This window comes from Colias eurytheme, chromosome 6 (assembly GCF_061535395.1).
Source record: "Colias eurytheme isolate Ceu_HAF_F1 chromosome 6, ilColEury1 Martin Lab GWU primary, whole genome shotgun sequence".
NCBI lineage: Eukaryota > Metazoa > Arthropoda > Insecta > Lepidoptera > Pieridae > Colias > Colias eurytheme.
Genome location: NC_142985.1, coordinates 11,580,348 through 11,608,337, shown reverse-complemented (window position 1 = coordinate 11,608,337; position 27,990 = coordinate 11,580,348). Strand labels below are relative to the sequence as shown.

At 35.1% G+C, this 27,990-nt stretch overlaps 3 protein-coding genes across 6 annotated transcripts; 2 read left to right on the top strand and 1 right to left on the bottom strand.

Annotated features, from left to right (window-relative positions):
• The first annotated feature begins 16 nt into the window (after nt 1-16).
• On the top strand, nt 17-14,394 carry HDAC6 (histone deacetylase 6). The gene is made up of 21 exons (XM_090103219.1): nt 17-173; nt 282-419; nt 2,287-2,376; nt 2,891-3,021; nt 3,772-3,955; nt 4,528-4,730; nt 4,969-5,037; nt 5,228-5,420; nt 5,837-5,896; nt 5,947-6,006; nt 6,476-6,669; nt 7,156-7,409; nt 7,596-7,677; nt 8,089-8,235; nt 8,535-8,658; nt 8,991-9,212; nt 9,657-9,782; nt 10,123-10,252; nt 10,533-11,167; nt 11,541-11,806; nt 12,390-14,394. The coding sequence occupies exons 1-20, from the start codon at nt 171-173 to the stop codon at nt 11,757-11,759; spliced, it is 3,264 nt and encodes a 1,087-aa protein (XP_089959345.1). The 5' UTR covers nt 17-170; the 3' UTR covers nt 11,760-11,806; nt 12,390-14,394.
• Nucleotides 14,395-16,253: 1,859 nt separating this feature from the next.
• On the top strand, nt 16,254-27,699 carry LOC149908043 (mitochondrial intermediate peptidase). 2 transcript variants are annotated; one of them, XM_090103206.1, is made up of 13 exons: nt 16,254-16,273; nt 16,884-17,023; nt 17,369-17,628; nt 17,955-18,206; nt 18,562-18,750; nt 19,006-19,144; nt 19,303-19,480; nt 19,592-19,755; nt 20,199-20,420; nt 20,843-20,956; nt 25,643-25,762; nt 26,041-26,223; nt 26,767-27,699. In XM_090103206.1, exons 2-13 carry the CDS (start codon nt 16,898-16,900, stop codon nt 26,887-26,889), a joined length of 2,070 nt encoding a protein of 689 aa, XP_089959332.1. In that variant the 5' UTR covers nt 16,254-16,273; nt 16,884-16,897; the 3' UTR covers nt 26,890-27,699. The 2 variants fall into 2 exon arrangements, with proteins under 2 accessions (XP_089959332.1, XP_089959334.1); XM_090103208.1 differs by lacking the exon at nt 16,254-16,273 and adding an exon at nt 16,378-16,522.
• LOC149908044 (uncharacterized) lies at nt 21,223-23,916 on the bottom strand. Of its 3 annotated transcripts, none has more exons than XR_016456820.1 (2): nt 22,217-23,483; nt 21,223-21,447 (listed from the first exon to the last, which is right to left on the bottom strand). XR_016456820.1 is itself a non-coding variant. In XM_090103172.1 (2 exons), exons 1-2 carry the CDS (start codon nt 23,864-23,866, stop codon nt 21,433-21,435), a joined length of 390 nt encoding a protein of 129 aa, XP_089959298.1. In that variant the 5' UTR covers nt 23,867-23,916; the 3' UTR covers nt 21,223-21,432. The 3 variants fall into 3 exon arrangements, 1 of the variants encoding a protein (XP_089959298.1); XR_016456821.1 differs by having other exon boundaries at nt 22,426-23,483; XM_090103172.1 differs by lacking the exon at nt 22,217-23,483 and adding an exon at nt 23,492-23,916.
• Nucleotides 27,700-27,990: the final 291 nt, after the last annotated feature.

The following is a 27,990-nucleotide window of genomic DNA, read 5'->3' as shown; positions in this document are numbered from 1 at the left end:
ATCAGCTGTCATTGTCATTTGTCAATAACACGCTTGTTTCTCGTTTTCAATCACAAACAAATTGAGAAGTCATGATTTTTTGAATAAGTAATTAGCAATATCCAATTATTGTGTGGGTTGAAAAAATGATAGATTGAAATCCCTACAAACAAAATTAAGTTAGTGACACAATGGTAAGATCTAATTTAATGAACCACCACCACCACCATAATAATACCACTCAAATCAATTTGTAATTGAATCCGTGTTAATGTTTATTTATTTTTAATTAATTACAACAGTCGTCACCGCCGCCGCTTCCAACCCGTCATTCCAACGGAGACAATAAAAAGACACCACCTTTATCAAATATTGTGACCAGAAATGGCGCAAGGAAGGCAAAAATACAAACACGTGCAAGATCGGCCGGAACTGTTAAAGTATGTCTATTTTTCGTATTTCATTACATCACACTTAATTTCCAATTTAAACCTACGCCCTTACGCATCTGGTATCAAACAAGAATATATTGCACTAATCGCTAATTAACAACATTGTGTTGTGTACTTGTTGTCAAGTATATTTGATAAACTAAGAACAAAGTCCTAACTGTTCTGTTCTGTTCTGTTCTGTAACTGTTCTCATTATATTCTTACCAATGTGATGTTTGTTTGTATAAGCTATATTTTAATTTTTAAATTATTATTCATTCATGAATAATTATGAAATCTTTTATTTAAAGGCAAACAAAATTGGCTTTATTCTTAAACTAGCTTCCGCCCACGACTTTGTACGTGCATCCCCGTTTTTCCCCGTTCCCGCAAGAATTTCGGGAAATCCTTTCTTAGCGGATGCCTACGTCCTAACATCTACCTGCATGCCAAATTTCAGCCCGATACATTCAGTGGTTTGGGCTGTGCGTTGTTAGATCACTATATCAGTCACCTTTGAGATTTATATACAGTGGTGGACGTTTAATTAGAAACACGTAACACGATGAAGTAGTCATCAAATTAATTTAACATTTATGTATTAACGTATTAGAGATTAAGTATTATTTCATATGTAATAGAACACCCGTTTATCTAGTTTTATGAGAAATTGCTTAATTTTAATCAAACATTAGCTTAAATTAATAACTTCTGATTTCCGAGTATTTTCAGTCTGGACAACAAATTAGAAACAGCATGGTTTGAGTGTTCCAAAGTCAAAACCTGTGAAATGCCACCATTATTTTTTATTCAACAAATATTTGCACCGTTTTTTAAACATTCCACCTAAAAGTTTCTGAAAATTAATTTGCTTTGCAGTATAAATGGGTAAAAGGAGGATTTGTGACCCATCAACAAGAAAAATAATTTTAAGTTTACATTTTGATAAAAAACTGAAGTAATACAGGAAAATTGCAAATCATTTAGAGTGTTCGATAAAAAGATATTCAATGCTACAGTTGATTTAAAAATGGTACTTCTGATTAAGTGCCTAAAAAAGCTCGACCATTAAAAACCACTGCTCGCGAGCATAGGCAAATAATTATTTTTGCAAAGATATGATATATATGAAGATATGTCATAGTTTCTATTTGAAATGAATGTTGAATGAATTTGTTCGACGTAATTTATTTTGAAATAATGTTTATTACGATTTACTTTTCACATTTGTCTTGTAAGTTAAAATATTACCTATGTAATAAATGTAAAACTTAGCGTTCATCGTTAGTTTAAACTCGGTAAAGTATTTTTTTGAAGTGTTGAATAAAACTTTTGTTTTATTTTTATTGTCGCGAACTGCGGCTTATTTACATAAAAACTTTAATCGTTTCTAAAAGTACTAACATCAAGCTTTAAATTGAGCTATATATTTCATCTTGACACAATAAGTTTGATTGCGATACCAAGTACCATAGTCACTTGGGCAATCTCCTTTATAATTTCAGTGTGATTTAATAGAAATCCCCTTAATCTGATAAAAATGTAAAGAATAAGATAAACTATCTTCAGTGTGATTTTAGGTTCTTTCCCTTTCCATACATAATTAGTCAAAAATCTGTACAGATTTTTGACTAATTACATTATTAGATAATTTACATTATTACTTCTAAAAAAAAACTTCTTATTCATATTTATTAAAAGCAGTATTATTTAATTGTACAAAAAATATTTAAAATAAGTTTATTATTATGTATCTATGCATGCTACAATTTAACAACATTGAACAATTTACAAATCTAAATATTTATTATATTTACTCTGTTATCTCAATTCCATGATAAGAGTACTTATATGTTCATAATATCTTACTTTACAGGCTTCAGCATCTGTAATTACAGCAAAACGAAAGGCACAGCAAAAGAAAAAATCTACAATAGAAACAGTTTTGAGGGACCATTATCAAATTGTAAGTTATCCATAAGTTTAGTAGTTTGTGTATGTGTTTTAATTCTTAAAAACAATATCTATAGACTTATCTTTAGTTAGATAAACATATTTATTATTTATTTGATTTGATTTTCAATATTTTTCATATCATAAATAAAATCTCTATATTCATAAAGGATTTGTAAATTCAATGGCTACTTGTATTAAAGATATTGTTAAACAGAATTTAACTAGCAAAAAATGATATTTGTTTTTTTTTTGTCATCATATAATTACTTACGTTTATTTTGGAATGTTTATAATTTATGTAAATTAATGTATTTTAATTTAAAAATAAAGTTGAGCAGTAATAAGAGACTATTATAAATATCCAATAAGTAACAAACAAGTGACGCAAATTAATGTACATACTTAAAAATTAAAATGAAAATGGAATGAAAAAAAAACTACCTCAGTTACGTGTTTGTGCTACCCAAGTTTGTTATCTCCATGAAATAAAATTAATCAATTTTACTTTTTCGCGTGTTTTTTAGACGATGGAATCGAAGACGAAAGTTAAGGGGCCGACTGGTTTCATCACTGAGCCACGGATGGTGGAACACAAATGTCTCTGGGACGATAACTATCCAGAGAATCCTGAACGACTTATCAGTGTTATTAATAGGTATATATTTCTTCTTATTTACATCGTTTTTCGTAGTATTCTATAAGAGAATATTTGTAGTGATTTCCATATTATGTTCCTGACATTTTTTTTTGATGAAAACAAACAATTAAAAACAATGAAGATCGTATGAGCCGTGCCAACGTGTCTGAAGTGAAACTTCTTTGGAAAGATTCAAAGATTCCAAAATCGTCGCCTTACTCTATGACGTGACAGTATTGCCATGACGGGACCTTGAAATTTTTCTCTCAACGCGTCTAAAGAAGTTTCACTTCAAAATATAATAATTAGTCAAACTGGACCTGTAACTCTAAAGAAACTTAGTGATATAAATTTATAAAGAATAGAAAAAATTCGATCGTCGAAGGTCGTGTTCCATCGTTACAATATTGTATTCACTGAAAAGTGTTTCATATTGGTTGAGATGGTTGTTAATCACCTCAATAGATGGCGCGCGGTGTGTCCCTAAGACACATAAAACTGAAAGAATAGAATAAATTCGATTGCTCTGGCGGGTCACGAGTGGCTGAATTGGTCAGGCATCCGCCCCGGAATGGCGCGAAAGGATGCGGGTTTGAGTCCCGCCTCGTGATCGAATTTTTTCTATTCTTTATAAATTTATATTTATAAAGCATTTGAATGCCATAAAACAAAAAATATCAATTTCAACTTAGTAATACATAACATGAATTTGATTGTCTTCCGTTCATTATATATTTATTTTATATTTTTTTTTTTACATAATTTCAGGTGTGTCGAATTGCAATTAATAGAACAGTGTAAAGAAATATGCCCAAGGCCAGCAACTGAGGACGAGATTTACGAATTGCATGATACCTCAGTGTATGAGATGTTAGAGAAAACTCACAAGAATAACAATTTGGAGTATTTGGAAGAGCTATCTTCGAGATTTGATGCAGTCTACATTCATCCAGTAAGTTATATAATATAATGAATGAATATAGTTGTTGCAAAGACATTGTTTTGTTATTAATCAAATGTGGATTATTTGCATATGAGTTAATCTCAGCTGAGCATGGCTATAATAAAACAATAGCATTGTTTTTCTCTGTAAGAATGCTATAAGCTAAATACAATGGTGAAATCATTCACACTCTGCCAAGTTATTGCTTTGTTTACACATACATGTTTTTTTTTTACTTTCTTTTACAGCATCATCATGACCTAATTATCTGGTTATTGATTTATTTAATATTTATTTAATTTAATTTAATAATTAATAAACTAATTTAATATGTCTTAATAATGGCGCATATTCCATTGAAAACTCGCATTCATGCGATTTTGTGCCTATTCTGGCAAACTATGAATAGCGTTGTATTATTCTGTTTTAAGGTGATAAATGAATGCATTGAAATTACTCAAAAAATTTGTGCACTAAACAATATTTTTATTTGTCGTGTGTGTATACTCTGTGTTATTTAGTTATCACAATCTCTACCTAATGCAACAAAATAGTCAAACTTCATTAATTTTTTTATTCAGAGTACTCATGAGCTATCCCTCCTAGCGGCGGGATCCACAATAGAGCTAGTAGACAACATACTAAGGGGCGAAGTCCAGAACGGGGCTGCTTTCATCCGGCCGCCCGGACACCACGCGATGAGGGCGGAGCCCTGCGGCTACTGCTTCTATAATAACGTGGCGATAGCTGCTAAATATGCTATGAAGAAGTATGATTTGAATAGGTATGGGATAGTGAAATATGTTAATCTTATAAGAATTGCTTGTTGCTTGTTTGCTACACGAGTCGGGCAATTACCTGACTTTTGTATTCTTCCATTGCGACATTCCATTCCAAAGCGTGTACAACACAACTTTAAAAGCATGTTAGCATAATAAATAAACTATTTCCAAATGAACTCTTGTTGTATAAGTTTATACATATAGAGTTCTATGTTATAAAAATGTTGTTTTTATTTACAGGATACTTATAGTAGACTGGGATGTTCACCATGGCCAAGCGACTCAGCAGATGTTCTATGATGATCCGAGGTATATTTTTTATTTCTATTTACCGAATTAATTTACATTTACTTAAAGTAATCTTAAAAATAAAGGAACACATAAAATAAGACGTTTTCAGACTCAACATTTATTTTTTAATCAACAGGCTTTGATCGTTACAACACAAATACTATTTTGCCATAATGTTTTTATTAATATTTTCATTTTAATCCCTCAGAGTGATATACTTCTCAGTCCATCGTTATGAGCACGGTGCCTTCTGGCCCAACTTAAGACAGTCCAACTTCGACTACATCGGTTCAGGCAAAGGGGAAGGTTTTAACTTTAACGTGCCTCTCAATAAGACTGGGATGAAAGATGCTGATTATCTTGCAATTTGGGATCAGCTTCTACTGCCGATGGCTTTTGAGGTAAGATTATAGAGAAATTATAGTATCTCCGGTCTGTTTTTTTATGGAAAAATGACAAAAAAATCGTTAGGATACTTTTTCATTCGTTTAATTTTTAAACTATTGCTGATTTAGAATGGATTATGTGAATACGATTTCTTATTGTTGGGAAAAATAATAGGTAAATGAACTCATAGAAGCGTAGGATATTAGTTTTACCTAATTCACAATCAAAAAATTTTTTATACAATTTACAACTCTTTGTAATGTGTCTAGTGTGTATAGCTAAGTCAAATTCTTCTGTTTTTCTTACCAATAAAAAGCAACATAAAAATCCCTATTAACAAAAAAAGCCATAATTATTTGTTGTTATTAGTTGACTTTTCAAATATCTCCCCATCTATATAAAAATCGGTCTAACCCCAACTTTTCCACAGTACCAACCGGAGCTGATCCTCATCTCTGCGGGCTACGACGCTGCGATCGGCTGCCCGGAGGTACTGTCCCTATCTCTATCTCTATCTCTCTTGTATCTTGTGTCTTACAGTTCGCGCCGGAGCTTGTGCTTGTGTCTGCGGGGTACGATGCGGCAGTGGGTGATGAGAAAGTAAGCCTATTTGTATGGTGTTAAGGTCTGTTTTTGTTTGTGGGCGTGGAGTTGATTGTTGAAGAATGATTAATTTTGTATGTTAAACTTAAATGGTAGGGTGTCGTGACAGAACGTTTTTTATAATTATAATTTTTTATAAAACCTAAATATACAGAGATATTTTTACTACTTTTAAATTACTCTTCAGAATTTTTTACATTTGTTATTTTAGACACAAGTATTGTAAGTATAGCTAGATTTATGTATTGTTTTAATTTTACTTAATAAAACTGAAGTCTGTTTCATCTACGTACTTATTATCATGTAGACATAAAACTTGTTATATATTCGTCTTCGGCATTGCAATAAGCCAGCCCTTTGTGGATCAATTTTTAAAATTGAAACTGTCATTAGTAACATGTTTTTTTGTTTGTATAAATAAAAAAATAAAATAAAATAAACATTAATAAACTTCATCTCAAACCAGGGCGAGATGCAAGTAACACCAGCATGCTACGCCACTTTAACCCACGCACTCATGGGCGTGTGCCCACGAGTGGGCGTGGTACTAGAAGGCGGGTATTGCCTTGCGTCACTTGCTGAAGGAGCGGCTTTAACATTGCGCACTTTGTTGGGACACCCACCTCCTATGCTGGAGACGCTGACTGAACCATGTGACTCGTAAGTATAAATATACTTACCTATTGGGTAGCTTGGTTCATCGTCAATCAATTTACCGTCACCGTCATCTACGTGACGCTCTTACATGCGTTCATGCGTTTGGCCATAGATCTCATTATCATTTTAGTCTACTAACCAAGGAATAAACTGGTGTACAATGTAAAATTAATTTATTTATTTATTTGTTTATTTATTTGAGAACACACAGGAACAATTATAAAAATAATAATTTAACATGATCGTAATATATTTGGTTTTTAAATCTAAATTGCACCCTCAATATCTCACTGTGTACATAATAAATACATTAAATTAGCAAAACAATAATTAGAACCTCTGACAAACAGTTATACTTACATATCCTGCTATTAATTAAATAAACAACTTCTTTATAATATTATTCAGCATCATCAGCCCATTTACAATTTATTTCTATTCTCGTATGTTTGACGCACGTACCTTAACAAATACAATTTTATATTACAGAATCCGCGAATCGATCCTCAACTGTATATACGCACATCGAAAACACTGGCGTTGTTTCAACTACCAACCCACATACAGTATAGACACAAGTATCAAGAACGTTTGCGATGCAGACAAAGAGAAACATACGGTTGTAGTGAGGTGGGAGGGAGACGAAACTAAACCGGAGAAATACGAAACCAGGAACTGTTATCCGGTACAAGATAATGCGACGAAACGACAGATTATGGAACGATTGGAGCATTTGAAAATGGGTGAGTATGGAAATCTGTAAATTTAAAAAATGCATGTGATTAAATAACAACTTTTTGACACTTTTCTTCACTTTTATGACACTTTTCTCTAAAAGGGCACTCTATTAAGAGAAGTAGTTCGATTATGTCGTTTTTATTCTGTTTTATAAAAGGTCAAAAATAAAGGCGCCTTTTCTTTTGTTACAGTAACGGATTTGAAATTGGCACAACATCCAGTGTGTTATATTTATGATGAGGCTATGTTGAAGCATTTTAACATCTGCGAACCGTAAGTTCCATTCTCTTTTGTACACAGCGCTCCAAAAGAATGATGATCCTCATCATTTTCGTGCACGCGTTGAAACTTTTCTCATCAAAACGATAACAAAATATATATTACACTCTATGCTTAAGAATATAAAGTTTATTTTACATCGCATCGCACCGGTCATGTAAAATTCCCGCAGCGGATACTATGAACCCACGAGTAGCACTTGGACTTTGGACTTTGGACTGTTGGATCGAGTGCGCTTGTTACCATTGTTCTCATAAAAGCTAGTTCAAATATGTACTCTATGTGTAAGGATATAAAGTTCATTTTACAACCATCGCTATGATGGTTGTTATAAACACTTTCATATAAAAGTTATTTCAATTATATACTCTACACATTAGGAAATACAGTTTATTTTATCCCCAGCGGTCACGTGGAGTGCCCGCAACGGATACTGCGTATACACGAACGACACATGGACTTTGGACTATTGGATCGAGTGCACGTGCTATCCGGGGCACGGGCCACTGACCGGGATATACTTGCCGTGCACTCTGTGGAACATTTGCAGAGGTATAATAGTTTTTAATGGGTTCATTGTTTTTTTTTTTGAGAACAGATTTTTTTTCTACAGAATCAATAGTTTTAAATATGCGGACATTGTTTTTTTTTCTAAATAATATTTTTTCAATGACGATTGCGCTCAATTTGCGTTGTTATATTCTTTTTGTGTGCCTAGTTTTTGCGCTTGATGTGTTGTGTAAACACACGGTTCATTTTTTTAACTCAATTACAAAACTTCACATATTTTACAAGTATTGTTTTTACAGCTTTTGCAATTAAACAATACAGTTTATAAAATTGTCCTTCAGGCTAAAAGACTTATCGTCTATGAAGCTCCGCGACCTCAACAGCAAGAAGGACACATACGACTCCGTATACTTTCACCCGGACTCACTGGAAAGCGCTGCAGTTGCAGCTGGCTGTGTTATCAAGGTGAGATAACTAATATTGTCATACACAATGCCTTTTTTTTAGAGCACTAACACGTGGTGGACGTTGCGCGTGCGGTTTTTCATTTTAGCTTATTGATTTTTTTTTAAGTTACTTTCATGTGTGATTGTTGTATTATTAAGTCGTTAGTGTTTTATTTAAGTCGGTTGTACGCAGTTGCTTTGCGAAAATGATACCTTCAATCTGACATATTTTTTCAAAACCTGAAAATTAAAGTTTTCAATATTTATTATTAATTATGACGAGCTGAAAGTGCAGTGACATTGTAAATGAGTGATGCGATTTTTTTTTTAATTTTGTGCTCGTTGCTACAGATGGTGGACGCTGTACTATCCGGTATCGCCGGGTCCGGCGTGTGCGTGGTGCGGCCACCGGGCCACCACGCAGACAGCAGCACGCCGAGCGGGTTCTGCCTGCTGAACAACGTGGCGGCCGGCGCGCGGCACGCGGGGCGCAGCGCCCGCCGCGTGCTGCTGCTCGACTGGGACGTGCACCACGGGAACGGCACGCAGGCCGTCACGTGCGGGGAGCGCAGGGTCAGTGTGTGTGTGTGGTGCGGCTGCTGCCTGCTGAACAACGTGGTGTGATGTATGCAGTCCCCGCGTGATATGTGTAGTCCCCGCGTGATGTGTGTAGACCCTGCGTGATGCGTGCAGGATCGCGTGATGTGTGTAGTCCCCGTGTGATGTGTGTAGTCCCGCGTGTGTGTAGTCCCGCGTGTGTGTAGTTCCGTGTCATGTGTGTATAGCCCCACTACTACACTGAGGCTAAGGTTCGAGAAGACCGACCGACCGACCCGCATTACCGATACGCTCATTTATCACTCACATAGCAAAATTTGCATGTGTGTGTTAAAACTCACTGCAAACAAATAGTTGTGAACAATTCCAGAGGGTTATATTTAACAAAATACAAAACATAATCATTTGTAATGTGGCTTATATATTGTACCTGGAATTATTAATTTATTTTTATTGCAGATCCTGTACATGTCGCTTCACCGCTACGATAACGGTGCATTCTTCCCGCACTCTAAAGCTGCAAACTATACAGCGGTCGGGGAGGGGAAGGGAGAGGGATTCAATGTCAATATTCCGTGGAATAAGGTGAAATTTAATAATTAAAATGCAATAAGATTTAGTTCGAATTACTTCTTCTTTGGTGTTTTAATAAACTGTGTTCTCATTGAAATCAATTTTATAAGGAATATTTTAATCGCCTAAGATGATCAAAATTGAAAGTTCGTAGAATGGAATCTAGTAGAGCTGTCTAATCAACAAAAATATTATTACTGGCGAATAACGCGGGTTTAATATTTTTCTTTTCTTTAAAAATTTATATACCTATTCTTTGCAATAATTTACCTTATTACCTTTAAATAAGGCACATATTAACTTAAATAATAGCCCTTATTACATTCCAATAAGGTATAAATTAACATTGCAGCGGGGCATGGGCGACGCGGAATACTTGGCAGCGTTCACGCAAGTCGTGATGCCGATAGCGAGAGAATATAATCCAGATCTTGTGCTAGTTTCCGCCGGGTTCGACGCCTGTGTGGGGGATCCGTTGGGAGGTAATGTATATAGTGAAATAATAAATTTTTTTTAATGATAAATAGTGACGGTAATTGTCAAAATTAAGTGTATTTTTCGCGTATAAAGTTAGCAAAGCTGTAACGATATCCTACCTTTTTTTGACTGAGTAAAAAATATATTTGTTTTAATGTTGTCTTTTTGTTCTTAATTATCTTATAATGCAATAATAATAACATTTAATTTAAATACGAATATACATAGTCGCATAACGTGTTAGATCCAATACATAATTAAAAATTCGTAGTTTATTTATTCCAGGTTGCAAAGTGACTCCCGAATGTTACGGTCTCATGACGCATATGTTACGCAGTTTAGCCGGTGGGCGCGTTATATTATGTCTAGAAGGCGGATATAACGTGACAAGCATTTCCTACGCTATGGTCATGTGCACTAAAGCCCTTCTAGGAGACCCCATCCAACTGCATTACGACCCTAAAGTAACCTGCCATTGGTCGGCCCAAGAATCGATCAATGACGTCATCAGAGTGCACAAAAAGTATTGGAAGAACCTAAAGTTTCAAGTCGCGCTGCCGGTGGAGGACGTTCTAGAACATTCCAAAGCGAAAGTCGCTGATAATGCGTGGGATATGTCGATAGAAGATGGTTTCGCTAATTTGAGCTTGGATAAAAAGTGTTCAGATGGTATTCACTGTGGGACAGATGATGAAGATAATGCGGGTAGTTCGAAGGAAACTAAAACTCTAGTGGACTTTTTATCTGAAAATATGCAAGCGATAGTTGATGGGGAGATGTTTGCGGTAGTTCCTTTACCTGGCTGTCCACATTTGGATAGCTTATATGCGATTCCAGCTAATGTGAAATTTGAGCAAGGAGTCAAGTGCGTGGATTGTGAACATACGGTTGAGAACTGGGTGTGCCTCCAGTGTTATATTGTAAGTATATGTTAGTTATGTTATTATTTGATGAACATGTGTCACTTAAAATGTACCTCTTTTGGACTGAAAAATATTAACAAAAAGTCTTTTCAATTCAAAATGTCATAATTAAAAAAAATATAAGTACTTAGAATTTCATACCTTTAATTTTTATTTTATTTAAATTTGCAATTGGCATATATCAAATTTAAATTCTTATTTGAGTTCTTTTGCCACGCTACTCCTCTAAGGATTGAAATTTCTGAAAAATTATTAAAGTATACTGCACATTTTACAGTTAAGTACATTATGTCCACAAGTAAAAAAAAAAAAATAATCCTAAGATAATCCTCATACTAAATAACCCTTTAATTCTCTTTTATTACCTCAGACAGCATGCGGGCGCCACATCAACGGGCACATGTCAGCTCACTACAACACAACACAGCACCCGCTATCGCTCTCACTCGCGGATCTCTCAGTGTGGTGCTACCCTTGTGACGCGTACATAGACAATCCGCTGCTATACGATGCTAAGAACAACGCACACAGGTGCAAGTTTGGGGAGGATATGCCCTGGTGTTATAGGGATGGCGTCCAGATGCTGTGAACATGAAACATCGCGACTTTTTGGGGGACTGTTTATAGATGAAAAAATAAAACCGGCCAAGTGCGAGTCGGGCTCGCGCACAAAGGGTTCCGTAGCAGCAAATATAATAAATTACAGTTAAATCAACCTATCTCAAAAACTATAAGAGATACTTTGATCAAACCAAAAATCGTTGAAAGAGTTAATTAGCATGCATCACCTCTATTTTTTTTAGAATTTTATACCCCGTAGTTATAAAAATAGAGGGGGGGGGACATACTTTTTACGACTTTGAGAGCTGATATCTCAAAAACCGTTCACTTTAAGAAAAATGTTTTTTAGAAAACTTTATATCATTTTAAAAGACCTTTCCATTGATACCCCACACGGGTATGTACATCGAAAAAAAAAATTTCATCCCTCAGTTACATGTATGGGGGGCCCCACCCCCAATTCTTTTTTTTACTATTTAGTGTCATATTTTTGTAGCGGTTCATACAACACATATTCCCATCAAATTTCATCACTGTAGTACTTATAGTTTCCGAGTAAATCGGCTGTGACAGACGGACAGACGGACAGACGGACAGACGGACATGACGAAACTATAAGGGTTCCGTTTTTGCCATTTTGGCTACGGAACCCTAAAAAATTACTATGAAAAAAAAATAGGGCAGTATTGAAATGAATGTAATAATATTTCAAACTACCTTCAAGCAAGTAAAGAAAACGTTTTAAATAATTTTAATCTTGTCGCCCATTTCTTTCAAAAGTCGTGAGCTCAAATTAAAACTGATAACGAAATCTTTACTCTAGTTGTAGACAATTAACTTATATTCACACTGAAATAATTAAAACAATAATATTAATTGTGTAATACAACAATTTTCAAAAGACCCATTGTATGACAATAATAATCAAAATTATCACATATTATTTGAATAGACTATAGTTCGTTCTCAACTTCCTTTCACATAATTTAATTTAGTTACATGCATTTCTTTGTATATGTTTTAAAAGAAATCAAGACTAGCTTACGTATTTGCAAAACTAATAACCTATTGGAGCCTATAATTGTAATAGTATACAAAACAAGAGTATTATCGCACAGTAGATTTTAAACATACATATCGACAATAAGGAACATAGAATAACGGTGTAAATTTATGAGGCTATGATACAGACAAATTACGCAAAAGTTTATGGTGTATCTAATCATTCAAATTATGTTCGTTTTCATTTTGGTCATTTTCATTACCGTCACTATTTATCATGGCTAATTTTGAAAATATTAAAGTCATTCAATTATCTTGTCATAATTTTTTAGTGTTTAAATCTCCTCCGAAACGGCAAGATTGGTTTTATGGTTTTCTTTTTATGAAAATTCGATAAGTCTGGAATACGTCGTAAACAATTTTCTTTACCCATAAGTGATCAGGGTATATTGGCAAGTTTGCCGGGTCAGCTAGTTATCTTCTACAATATTTTATTGGCTAACAATAAATTCAGCTTCAATTTGAGGTTAAAACAGCCATACGTTGATTTTTTTTCTCTTTGTGGCAAGAAGATGTGAAACGTTGATATTAAAGCCAGAGACACCATAAAGCTTTGCACAGACTAAAATCCTAATTGTTAGAGAATAGAATTACAACTATCAATAATTGATGGTATGCTATCCCGCTTCCTCTACAGGAATTTTAATCGTGCTTTCTTGCTCATTTTGTAATTCTATTCTTAATTCAAGAATTTGACATTTTAAATAGACTGTGATTAGGCCTTGTATCATTTTAATATTCTGACTACTTATAGATATTAAGCATTTTGTAGTGACTATAAAAATATTTTAGTGTTTTAAAATATTCTTAGTGGCTATGAATGTTTATGTAATACCTACCTACTATGGAAATCAATAATATCTATATTATGTATGTTCTTATTATTCTGAAAGTTATCTCCATTTTGTGTGATGTGATATAATATGTATTATAATCGCTAATGTATACTAACAAGTTCCTAATTATTTTTCCTTTTACTTTTTTGTAAACGACTATGAAAGTTTCAATTGGGCATTTTTTTATGATTTATATTAAATTGAAAATTTTAAGTGGAATTCGATCGCTTTCGATTAGGTATCATGTTCTCATTGAAAGGTGAAATCTTTAAATTTGTTTTGTTTAACATATGGATAAAAAATTCATGAGGTGTATATTTCAGTTGTATTGCCATGCTCTCACATAAATTGACTAATCCTTAATCAGATTTTTATCCATATACCTATGTAATCTTTTTTTGTAAATATTTTTTGGTATTTTTTATTAATTATTATTATTTATAACATGTGTGGCTTATAAAAATCTCTTCTTGTTGATTTTCGTTAATGGTTTCCTCTACACCCTGTAGTCTTTTTTAAATTGATTTCTAACAAGCTAATTTTCTGTAGACTTCTTCTTATCAAAAGTGAGCTCACGAAAAATTACCTTGGTGATTTACCTACAATTTTGGTTCGGAAATCTCGGATTATACATTTTATCACAATAAACACATACTTCTAATATAACTAATTTTACACAACTGCGTGTACTTATGCTTTGAAGTATTTACTTACATTATGTTTTAGAATTTTATATTTTTTTTTTGTTAAAAAAATTATGTTATGGTCATCTGTTATGGTCATCATGCGGTTTTTATTTAAATAATGCAATACAATATTGCAACTTTGTTAAAATGTAAATTATTACAACAATTCCTTTCTACATAATATTATTATGTATTATGCTTTTTTTGTGATGACTGTGAGATTTAGGCATGGTTTGTGCCAAATGTTGCTCAAGTATGAGCGTAGCGTTAACTAACTAAAGAAATAAATCATATCATGACCCAAAGATTGTTTTATTTTACCCTTTTCTTTCAACCAAATACCTATGTGTTTTTTTGTCAATGAGTTACAGCCATAAAAAATTGTTTTCTTAGTTTCCTACACCACAACTCATAAACGGCTGAATTACTTTTGGTAGTTAGATTTGTCTCCGCTTGGATTAAGATAATAATTTTATAAAATTAGGAAACTGAAAAAAAAATTACTCATGCGGCACCAAGGCGAGTAGCTAGTTAATTTTCATTACCATGTGTAAGCAGTGCAGAAATTAAGAATTTGCTTTATACATATTTAAAAATATAAAAAGCAAGGTCGTCTCTATATTTACATTACTTATTCAAAACTACTAGTACAGTGCGACACAAAAGAGATGAAAATAAATGAGGGCGCCACCGTCGCTCATATAGCAACACTGATACTGCGACGCAAGCGATCTTGATACTATAGAATAAAAATCCAAAAATCTATATATATTATAATCTAAAATAAATACCGCGATTTAAACCGTTATAATTGTTTCATTGTAGCAATAGTGTAAATTTAAGACAAAATTACATTAGTATTTTAATTGACCTACCTAGGTCAAATTTTACTTATTTGGAATTAGTTATTTTATAAAAATCGGTCAAGTGCTTAGACTGCAGAGGCGCACATAGAATCAAACATACAAACAAACAAGCATACATGCAGCTCAAACACATTACCCTCTTTCTGGGTCCGTCGGGTAGAAAAAAACAAGGCGCTTTGAAAACCACATATTTTTATTTTTTTTGTAGATAAATTTTGTACATTAATATAATTCATCAAAATCTAAATATTCTACTCCTTCAAAGGACTGATCATCACTCTGTTTCGAAGTACTGGCAAGAGGGTACGGGGCATCTTCAGTATCTGTAAATATGATACAGTAAATATGATTTTTTTTCTTATGGTTTTATTGATTAATAGATAGATAGCTGTATGAAAACAGTTATCACTATACTATGTAGTAAAATCTAAACTAGGTACTTTATTTGAGGCTGGTTGGATTGGATATAACTTCTTGACTCAAATTGTGCTGGTCGCACTATAAAAACAAGTTTTTGTTTACATACAAATAACCTCAAATTAAATTGCGAAAACGTAATAATCGCCATACATACATACATTTAACACTCGTCACTAATGGAATATTCTATTTTACGTAGTACTGAGCAAAAATAAATGGAATCTCACCGGTATATTCTGCTGTACGTTTGTAAACGTTTTCCAAATCAGTCAATAAATTTCCAGCTTGAAATTCGGACAAACACCGAATAAAAACTTTATACACCACATCACGGACACCGCTACGTTTAACCTTTTTCATGATGTCTCCTTTTTTATTTAAATTTCTTGTTCTAAATAACAATTTTATCTCAATAATTCTCCACTTCACGAAAAAAACAACAAATTTTTATTCAACTTGACAGCTACATTGCCAATTCAGGGTTGCCAGGTAATGAAAAACGAATTAGTTCCAAAATAATTAATTTCATCTCTTTTATGTCGTACTATATATGATGACATTTGCATAATATGTATAAATTTTTCCCTGTAAATGAACCTTTGTGGAAAACACAGTGGAAAATGTGGTGGAAACAGGTGGAAATGTTTGGGCAGGCTAAAAATATTTTCCGTGGTAAATTATCAATTCAATTCAATTTTTTCGAAGGGTGGCAATTTGTAAATTATCTGTTAATATGACATGTAATGTGCATATTATGTCATTTGTCATACCTGATGTTGACATTTCCATTTATTTTGAGAAATAGCGGATTTTAGAAATTGTAACTCGATTATAGCAAAATAATTAATCATTTAATCATTTTTATAAAATAAAGTATATCCTTACTTTACAATTATTATATAGTGATATAATTTATACAAGGTACGTGTGTAATTTAATTGTATTTCATCTAAAGTATAGTGTAAACAAGCTGAGTCCTTTGACCTCTAAGTTTGTGCAATACTTTCCGATTTAGTTTTTGTCTTGACGTGCTTTCAAAGCGAACCTTTTTTGGATTTACAATAAGAGCTTTGTCTATAGATAGTCTAGATATAACAATAGAATCAGTAAGAGCCTAATAGGTTAAGGTTAAGGTTAAACAAGAGGAAATAAATTCTATACCTATTATGTCATTTTATTCACATAATATAAAGTATGCAATGAATTTTAAACAAAAGCTTCACCAAAGACTACAACAATACAAGGAGTTTGATATGTTAAACGTCATAATATAATATTGCAGGAAATAAATACAAGATGAAACTTATAAAGCCAATATGGAAAATTGGAAGGCGAAGCGTCAGCACCTGGTCTCCCTTAGCCACAGCCTTCAACACAAGACCAGTACATAGACCTATATTTGACTCATTGAGAGAGAGAACTGTGAGTGCCTCTATAAATCCTGTGAAACTACTTTTCATTAAAATTATTTATATTTCTTCAATTAGTACTAAAATTTTATTTATATTTGAAAGTCAAAGTAAAGATAAACTTTAAAGCAAAAGTTGTTTATGTTGTAAAATCTCCAAACCTCATAGAATAGGAAGAGGTTTTGGAAAGTTGATCTCACTCCACTTAATTTTAATCCACTTACCTTAACAACTAAAAGTCAAAGTAACACTCAATTATGGTGGTACATACATATTATATTAAAATGTTTTTAAATTATGTATTTTATTAAATGTAAAAAAAACACTATAATATGAAATATACACATTAATATTTTAGGGTCTCTTCAACAAGCCAGAGTTAACTAGCTTCGAGGGTTTCTACACACTCAAAGAGCAAGCAATAGCAGCCACAGACAGGTTAATAGAAGAAGCGACAACAAACTCCACACGGCCCATGGTGGAGATATTCGATGAGCTGTCAGACACACTGTGTAAAGTGGCAGATCTAGCTGAGTTTATCAGGATAGCGCACCCACAACCACACTTTGCTAGTGCGGCTGAAGATGCCTGTATAAGTGTTAGTGGTGTAGTGGAAAAGTAAGTTAATATTTTCATTTTCTGATGATAAAAAGGAGCTTAAGGAAGGAGTAAATAAATCTTTGAGTGTTTACGGATGTTGAAAAAGAAATTTATGTATTATTGTTATTTGGGGTAAAAATAGCAAGAAAAAGTGTTGTTAATATTTTTAAACAGTAATTGCATAAACAATGGCAATTCAAACTAAAGCTCAACAGTTGTTGTTGTTGTGTAGTTGTTCATTCATCTAGCTTTCTTGTTAACATAAATTTTTATACTTTGTCATTGTGTGTAATTCTTCAAAATTTTCGTCAAAATAAACATCAAATTTATCTGTTGCTCCTCAGGTTAAACACACACAAAGGATTATATGAAGCATTAAGAGACTCAGTTAAAAGAGGTACTTCAGGGGATAAACACTTAGCTGAACTGTTTCTATTCGACTTTGAACAGAGCGGCATACAGTTAGAGGAGAATGCAAGACGTGAGGTCGTTGCATTGAACGATCTGATATTACAGACAGGACAGCAGTTCATGGCTGGTGCGGCGAAGCCTAGACGAGTGCCGAGATCGGTTGTGCCACAGAATGTTAGGCAATTGTTAGTAATTTGTTTTTATATAATTTATATCTGCTTTTTCATGCTTTTTTATTATGATCAACATACTTGCTTACTTCTATATAATAATATTTAATAATAGCCTATGTTATTTCCATTCAAATGGTGTTTTGGTATTGATATAATTGTGTTAGAACTCAAATTCAAAGCATTAACAAACAAATACCCCTCAAAATCATATTCTCAAATATCAAAAATATTTATACAGAGTCAGGCAATTACCTGACTTTCGTGTTGCTACTCTGAAACACGCATGACTTATGTATTGCTTTAAAATATCTTACCATATGTGTCAAAACTCTAATTTTTTAACATTTTTAACAAACTATCTCCACAGTTTCACAACAGAAGGCGAAGACGTGATAGTGAGCGGCGTGTACGCGGAGTGCGGGGAAGCGGCTGCGAGAGAAGCGGCATACCGTTTATACTTGGCTCCAGATATAAGACAGGAACAGTTGCTAAGCGCTACACTACGGGCGAGGCATCGGTTGGCCCAGCTCTGCGGTTTCGATAGTTATGCTGATAGGTGAGCAAGGTTTTAGAGGGTAGTTGTTAAAAATATTGTTTTAATTTTTTGACGGTAGTAAAAGTAAAATGTAGGTGAATATTTGCTTTTAATTTTGCCTTGCACTAAGGATTAGATACCCTATTTTAAGTATGTAGAAAACGTATATAGGCATACAAATATATAAAAAAACATATCAATCAAAAGTAGGTAAATTTAATTCATCCTATCAAAAGCTAATCCTAAACATTTGGGCTGAAATTGTTGTAATTTTAGAGCAATAAAAGCCAGCACAATGGAGAACTCGCCAAATGTACGAGAATTTCTGGATATATTGTCGGATAATCTTCATGATCGGGCCAATGCTGATTTTGAGGCAATGGCGCGGATGAAGCGCCAGGAATCTCCATATCAGGTAAAACATATCTCTTTAAAGCATCGATTATATTGAAAGTATTGCAATATGTATCTCATTAAGTTTTAATACAACTTATGTAAAGTTTTCCTTATGTAGAAACATACAAACTGATTTAATAATGTCTCTTTTTACATGAAAATTTACATCGTTTACAGGAAAAATTAATGTGCTGGGACACACCATACTTTACTCATAAAGCAAAAACACAGCTACTCAATGTTGCCAATTCAGACTTTAGCCCATATTTCTCACTAGGAGGATGTATGGAAGGTCTGAATATGCTGTGTCAAGAATTATATGGAATTACTTTGAAATCAGAAGAAATGTTGCCAGGTATTATAACTAAGTAGACTTTTTATTATTCTAAGATATATATTTTTATTATTATAAGATATATTATAATTGTAGAGTTGTCTTAAAACATTTATTTATTATATCATCTAGGTGAATCTTGGGCACCTGATGTGTACAAATTAGCCGTGGTCCACGAAACAGAAGGTCTTTTGGGGCACATTTACTGTGATTTATATGAGAGAGCAGGAAAACCGCACCAAGATTGCCACTTTACTATTCAAGGAGGAAAATTGTTACCTGATGGAAGTTATCAGGTAGGTCAAGAATTATTATTGTGATTCATGGTATTTATATGTTATTAGTTATTACTAATTACAAATTAACATTGGAATATTGAAGGAATGAGTTGATCATTTTCATAAATCATATAAAGTATAGGACCTTTTATGCTACCTAGTGGGAACCCCTGCTGTTATTTATTTTAAAATAGCATTAATAAAGTGAATTCCAATACTATTATTACTAAAGACTTCATAACAATAGTTTTAAAAATTAAAAACTTCATAAACTATTTCTGTGTCAATAGAATCAAATGCTTGTTTGAATGATGTTTTTGAATTTGGAATTTGTGTAAAAGTTGATGTGGCAAGCGCATGCATGCGCGTGGGGTGTTCATACGTGGCGTAGTTAAAATACAAGAAAAACAATATTTAGAAAAATATTTTTATTTATTGCAATAAAAAACAAATATTTTCAGAATCCAATAGTAGTGATAATGCTATCGCTGAGCGGGGGTCACCGCGGCGGGCCGGCGCTGCTGAGTGCGGGCGCGGTGGACAACCTGTTCCACGAGGCGGGGCACGCGCTGCACTCCATGCTGGGCCGCGCGCCGCACCAGCACGTGGCCGGCACGCGCTGCGCCACCGACCTCGCCGAGCTGCCCAGCGTGCTCAGCGAGCACTTCGCCTCCAGCCCGCAGGTGAGCAGGAAAATAGCAGCAGATCAAACAATCAACAAAAAAAGACGGGTTGCACCCCGGGAGTGCCGGCAGAAGTGAAAACTTGATTATTAACGTTCAGCATGTTTGATATCCATCCGTCTTACGCTTTTTCGATCAGGTCACGTGTCCTGACGCGAGTTTAAGATTTTATACCCATTACAGACAAAGTGCTCAACGCCGCTAAAGAAGTTTTCACTTCAAAAAATCGATCCAAAAATTATCTTCCGCCCAAAGAACTTCATTTTCACACAGAAAATAAATATGCCTGTATTAGAAAACATCGATTTTATTTAGGTCATAAACATAGACAACTTAAAAAACAAAAACTTTTTTACGATTCCTAAAACACACTGACATCTCTAAAACCAGCACTATAAACAACTATGATATAATTTATGCAGGTGGTCCGTCGTTTCGCGCGGCACTTCCAGACGCGCGAGCCGATGCCGGAGCACATGCTGCAGCGGCTCTGCGCCTCCAAGTATCTGTTCGGCGCAAGCGAGATGCAGCTGCAGGTACGTGATAACTTTTTTATTTACTGTACTTTAATAGGATAATTTTAGGTAATCGTGTCATATCTTTTAGTTTATAAGTTTATTTAAACAGGAAAACAAAGTTATTTTTTAAAATATTTATGTTTGCCTATCTGTACAGGAACATCCATAAAATATTTTCTTGTAGCAAAGTTTACTTATTCTCAATGATTTTCTATACACAACTTGACTCGCAGTCATCAAGACATGTGTGAAGCAATGGTGAAAATAAAATTGCAGCGTAACGACACACTTATTTATTTTGAAAGTTTTAACAAGAATGATCCACGTTTAACAATGGCCAGCTAATATATAGGCTTATCCCCTCCGCGTGGCTGGCTGGTAGGCATGTCGGTGGCATGGCGGCTGGCAGGAGGGGATGTCAACATGGCGGCTTGGCTTGACGGGGGTGACAGGCGACGTCACGTCCGTTACCACAGAACACATATTACTGTCCGTTACACTCGGCCATCCTGAAACAGTTGTTCCCACAGGAACAACAAAAATAATTAGCTCTCTAATAAATCAATAAGATCTTTGGTTTCCATTTGCTCATCCGAACTGCTAGCACTATCAGAAACTGTAACAATACTTTTATAGGGCCTCAACGAATCTGCAGCTACTAACCTACTAAAACTCTTATACCCACGTAAACCCTATATACTTCTAATTTGGTACCTATCATTGCCTAATACTTTCGTTACGACATAAGGACCGGAGCAAGTCGTCAAGTTTAGTGTTAACTTTGGATGCTGAACAAGTAGGTGCTTGACGCGTTAGCAATAAATCACCCTTCTTATATATGTGAGCGGATTTTCGTTTCCTATCGAAGTTACGTTTCATTCTAGCGCTCGCTTTTAGTATCCTGACATTGCACCATATAAAACCAATCCGCTACTTCGAGACGATTCACGTTCATAGTGTCTACTGGATGTCTACTTAACGCATCTACATTCTACATGTTTCATTCGTTCCCCCGGCCTATACTCTACGCTTATATCGTAATCTTGTATAGAAAGCCACCACCTTGCGATACGTGGTATAATGTCACGTTTAGTAAGCGTAGCGCGGACTGTTGTACAATCAGTAACAATCTTAACCTTTTTTTCCTACTATATATACGCGAAAACGACGCAAGGATTCTACAACGGCAAGAGTTTCCAGTTTATAACCTGAACCTAATATACATGCTTTCCTCTTTACTTGTCACCCTACTAAAATATAAAACGGGTCGCAACGTACCATCAATCTGCTATTCCTAATTTACACGCGTCAGTATGTATTTCCGTACAAAGCACAGGATCGTACAAAGCTAACACAGGCTCGGAACACAAACACTTTTTTAATTGTTCGAAACTATTGTTTTGATCACTACTCCATCCACGAAGCTTTCTTTTTAGTTAAATCGGTTAAAGGGCGGGCAATGATAGCAAAATTGTAAATAAACTTACGAAAATAACTACACAACTCGATAAATTGACGCACACTATGAACATTGGTCGGTGTTGGAAAACGAGACACCGCTAATAACTTTGAATCGCCCGGTTGAATACCCTTAGCCGATATTTTATGACCTAAATACGTTATTTCATTTTGCAAGAACGAACACTTACTCATGTTTAATTTTCAATTTTCTACTTCAAGTTTGACATTTGACAAGTACCGCTTGCAAAATATCTAAGCCTGACAATCCTGACATAACGTCATTCGAGGGTAAGAGTAAATCGTCCAGAAATGCCAAAATTTCACGTTTACCATGTTTGTTTTTAACATTATTATTTTTAGTTCTACCTACAGATTCAACTATTTTATTTATCAACCGCATAAAAACGGATGGCGCGTTCGCTAAACCGAATGGAATACGAGTGTACTCGAAATGACCCTGAGGTGTTATGAATGCAGTTTTGTGTGTATCTTCATTACTAACACCACAGACTAATAATAATATACTACGTATACAACACGTAATTATTGATGATGGCCTTGAACCATATCTAAACTCGTAAAATATTAATTGTGGCCCGCTAATTTCGAAACCTGATCGTCTATGTTTGGCAATGGAAATCTATCTTTTACGGTAATAGCATTTAAGGCACGGTAATCAACACACATCCTACTGTCACCGTTTTTCTTTTTGACTAAAATGACCAGAGATGCATAACTAGATTCAGACTCTTTGATAATACCGGCATCTAATAATTCACTTAGTTTAGACTGAACTACTGCTTGTTCGCTATGCGATAATCGATAAGGCTGGCTTGGCGGTAAATAGGCTGATCACTAGTAAGCTTTATTTTCATTTGCACTAAACCTGTGCACCCTAGATCTTTTGTACCATTAGCAAAACAATGTTTATATTGTACTAATAAACTGATAAGATCTGAATGTTGCTTATTATTTAACGGACCTATTTTTGTCGTTTAATTTTACACCTCCTATACATAAGTCAGTAGTTGAGGGTTGACCTATATTATTAGCATTATAATCGGCAAATCTATGGCAAGCAAGGGTAAGTACCTGGCTATTTGGCTGTAGTGGAGGCTCCTGGCAGCTTTCAGCCCTGGTTAGGACCTCTCCCGGCGGCCACACGATAACCTCGCAGCCCATGTTGATGACTTTGATGTACCCGTCTTCACCAGTGAGCAGGGTGGATGGAAGAGAGTAGGCCACTCCCTGCAGCTCATGATGCCGAGGCGGTGTAACCACACCGTTGCCGACCTTATTTCCGAGAACCCGCACTTGAATGATGGAAGAGCCAGGTGGAAGTCTCTCTTCGTTGACTGTGACGACTTTAAAGCGATCATGGTCTTCGATAGCCTCAATATCGCAAATGGGATTGGGATCTTGAGTACGATTAAATTTGATTATGCCTTTGCTAACTGTCAATGTCATACCTTCGCTGTTGATGACAGGCTGACCGATTAAAAGATTAACATCGGCCATTTTGACACGTAGGCGTGGCATTTCATGGTTATACCGTCAATTTCTAATTGAAATTCGACTTCTCCACGACTCGTTGAGAGTCCACCGGAGAATCCTTTTAAAATGACACTCGTCGGTTTGACATCCAATGACAATGCGTTCGATACTTGATCGTTTAAAACGTTGACTTGACTGCCGGTATCAATGTATGCTTTCACGTGGATGCCATTGACTTTAACGACCTTTTTGTATATTTCATTATAAGGGCGTAGTACATTTACTTCTTTTATGTTGTCGGCTGAGATAGATCTTCTATTTTCCGTGGCAATTGTAGAACAACGTGAAGCAATGTGTCCCTTATTTCCACATTTATAACATGTACGTGTGTCAGGTAGGGAGCAATCACGCAGTAAATGACCAGTTTTCTTGCATCTCGGACACGGGTCTGTTTCGACATTGGGTGGCATTGACTTTTTATCCAGGTGAGATGGCCTACTCACCAAATTTTTATGAAACCTTGTGTCGATAGGTAAAGTACGGTAGTCGTCAAGTGCACATAAAAATCCTTCGTAAAGCTCTCCTGGCGTGTGGCATTGGAAGGCTCGAGCGTTAGGTTGTAGCGATAGTGGCAGACCACGAATGATACAGGAAACGCTGGCGCTATCGGATAACTTGCACCGGAAGCACATGGCGATTTTATCTTGATAGTATTTTGTCATCGTCTCTGTAGGTTGCTTTTTCCTTTGTAGTAATTCTTCAAGCATGTTTCCATAATCGCGATATCGAGGAAATGCTCGCAATAGCATATCCTTCCATTGTTCCCACGTATAATCGTAGTTCTCTAGACGATTATACCACTTCTTTGCTTGACCTCGCAGCTTATCTTGTAGGTAAAATGATTTAGTTGTATCGTCCCATCCATTTATTTCCCCAATTTGGTCAATTTTACGAATCCATGCTTGTACCGTGCATTCCTCACTATCAGGGTCAAATTCCGGGATTAAAGATGCAGCACGATGGACTTTTGACTTATTTGGAGCTTGGGGGTCATCTTCCAGGTTGCGTAAAGCCTTTACTACTTCTTTTTCCAGCAGATTCTTGAGCAGCTTCCGTGCAGGCGGTGAAGAAGTACCCTCATCTTCCTCCGACATTGATTCGTCAGGAGGTCGATAAACTTGTGGCCGATGTCGTTTCATCCCGCTTCTGATTTGTGAAGCAATGGTGAAAATAAAATTGCAGCGTAACGACACACTTATTTATTTTGAAAGTTTTAACAAGAATGATCCACGTTTAACAATGGCCAGCTAATATATAGGCTTATCCCCTCCGCGTGGCTGGCTGGTAGGCATGGCGGTGGCATGGCGGCTGGCAGGAGGGGATGTCAACATGGCGGCTTGGCTTGACGGGGGTGACAGGCGACGTCACGTCCGTTACCACAGAACACATATTACTGTCCGTTACACATGTCAACACCGCTTGGACATGAAACATTTGTTGAAATAAACACCTTATTTCGTCGCAGTAATGTTGAAAGTCTATTGTATCGTTCATTAGTTAAGTCTGCCTTGTTAACCTAGGCAGAGTTTTGATTCGGACAATTTTTAGCGTGATTTATGAGTTTTGTTGCTTTTTGTGCGTGAATATTATTTCCATATTCAATAATCTAATACAATATCCATAAAAGAGAGATGATCCTGAGAGATGATCTCCTTATGATCTTTGCATAATAATAATCTATTTTACCAGGTGTTCTACTCAGTGCTGGACCAGCTGTACCACGGGCCGGCGGGCGCGGAGGGCGGCACTACGGACGCGCTCAAGCACGCGCAGCAACACTACTATGGGTTGCCCTATGTTGAGAATACGGTGGGGAACAAGTTTGATAAATGTTTTACTAGATTTTTTGAAATAAAGTGCTTTTTTGATTGAACTTGTGAATGGGATTGATATCGGGTGTTTTCCTTGTGTGTTTTTGTTTCGCAAAGTAACTTTTCAAACTTATGCGCCGTATAAGACTTTAACATTCAAGTAATTGTATGCGACACCATTTAATACAAAAATTAACAAAATTTGTTTACTTGAGAAAGAAAAGTATATAAAATATTTAGTTCTTTTATATATTCATATTGCACATGTGTTTACAGGCGTGGCAGCACCGCTTCAGTCACTTAATAGGCTACGGCGCGAAGTACTACTCATATTTAATATCGCGCGCACTCGCATGGAGCGTGTGGCGGCAGAACTTCGAGGCACGTCCGCTCAGCCGCGCGGCCGGCGACCGACTGCGGCACGCGGTGCTGCGGCACGGCGGCGCGGTGGAGCCGCAGGTGGGTAGTTGGAGATTTCGGTAATATTGTGTGTTTGATGTACAATAAAAAACTATAACCACGCACAATATCTTCGCAGGCAAAACTCTGCCTACACGTCTATTGGGCAGAGTTTTCTTCAATAGACTTCGAACAAGCAAGCGCGTACAAAATACATCTAGGCGCTGAGCTTGCATTCAATATGACCCAAATTATTTGCAATATTTTATAATTATATCAAATCATATCAATGCGATAAATTCTCCTAATTCTACACATAATCTTACCCTTATATTAAATACTAGCTGTTCCCCGCGGTTTCACCCGCATTGCTCCGCTCCTGTTGGTCTTAGCGTAATCATATATAGCCTATAGCCTTCCTCGATAAATGGGCTATCTAACACCGAAAGAATTTTTCAAATCGGACCAGTAGTTCCCGAGATTGGCGCGTTCAAACAAACAAACAAACTCTTTAGCTGTATAATATTAGTATAGACTATAGATTAACATCTATTCACAATTCTTAGATACATAAGTTTTATTATAAATACTTATTATTTCTAGATCCTACTCAGGGATTACCTGGGCATGGAAATCACTCCTCGAGCGATGGCTTCCGCTCTAATAGACGAGCTTGACTACCACAAGGATCATTTGGACACTTTACTCAAGACTTTAGAGAAATAAATTGCTTGCGCGATATGTAGGAACTGATTAGAAAATAGTATGATGTGAAACTCAATGAATTTTTACATTGTAGATAATAAGAAATATGGCAAAACCGTTTTGGTGAATGGACAATATTCTCCTTCAAAAATAAACGTCGATGTTTATACTTTGGCTTTTACTCGGAAATTGTAATTGGAAAAATTAATAATACTAATCAAGATTGGCTCAAACTATAATGATATGCATTTATTGTGCTTTTGTCAAGTGTTCCTTTGGGAGGACTATACCATATAGGACCTTGCCATAACTAAGCATTAATTAATTAAGATTGATCTAACTAAAGACATTTCGTTTCTATTGCACGCCTCATAAGCGAAGCGTTGAGGTGGGTACTACTGTCACTTCGCGCAAAACATCTGATTTTTCAAACTTAAAATGTCTTTATGTATCATACATTGCACTTGTAAGATAATACATACACACACATATTAAGAAAAAACACTATTTTTAACGTTCATGATATTTTTGATGTCATTTTTGTTATTTAAACTAGTTAAAAAACAGTTTAAAAAAGTTCTGTCTTGGACGTCCGTGTGTCTGTATGTGCGGATCCTTTTTCTTGTTAACACGATAGCGACCGAAATACTTTACTAATCGAGTCTTTTTTTTTCTCTTACGCTTGAGTATGCTCAGGAATAGAACCCTTTCATTTTTCAGGGTCTGATTCGATGTGGTTTAATTGTTATTAAATAAACAAAAATAATAATTAATAAATATTTATTAAAAAAAAATTATGAGGCGTGCACTTTTGGATTTTCCAAATTATTTTTTAATTCGTGTTGCTCAAAAGTTCTTTGCATTGTCTTCCATTGATAGAAATGTATAAATGAATTCAAGCTTATTTTGCGTTTCAAAGAAATTTAAAATTGCTGGTTAATTTTAACTCGAAATACTGGGTAAGCTTCTTTAGAGTGGAATCGAATAATGATTAATAATTTGTAGTATAATTCATTTAAACAATAAATACATTTCTTAGCTTCCACCTTATATTTATTTGTATATTTAGATCATTTAACAATTCTGATAGTATTATATAGAATCATTTGTGAGTTATTTTTA

Coding starts and splice junctions, on each gene's coding strand:
- LOC149908044 (XM_090103172.1), bottom strand. CDS start 23,866: ATGACATTGACAGTTAGCAAAGGCATAATCAAATTTAATCGTACTCAA.
- LOC149908043 (XM_090103206.1), top strand. CDS start 16,898: ATGAAACTTATAAAGCCAATATGGAAAATTGGAAGGCGAAGCGTCAGC. Junction 18,751..19,005: donor TTCGATAGTTATGCTGATAG/GTGAGCAAGGTT, acceptor TTGTAATTTTAG/AGCAATAAAAGCCAGCACAA. Junction 19,756..20,198: donor TACCTGATGGAAGTTATCAG/GTAGGTCAAGAA, acceptor AAATATTTTCAG/AATCCAATAGTAGTGATAAT.
- HDAC6 (XM_090103219.1), top strand. Junction 3,022..3,771: donor CTTATCAGTGTTATTAATAG/GTATATATTTCT, acceptor ACATAATTTCAG/GTGTGTCGAATTGCAATTAA. Junction 3,956..4,527: donor ATGCAGTCTACATTCATCCA/GTAAGTTATATA, acceptor TTTTTTATTCAG/AGTACTCATGAGCTATCCCT.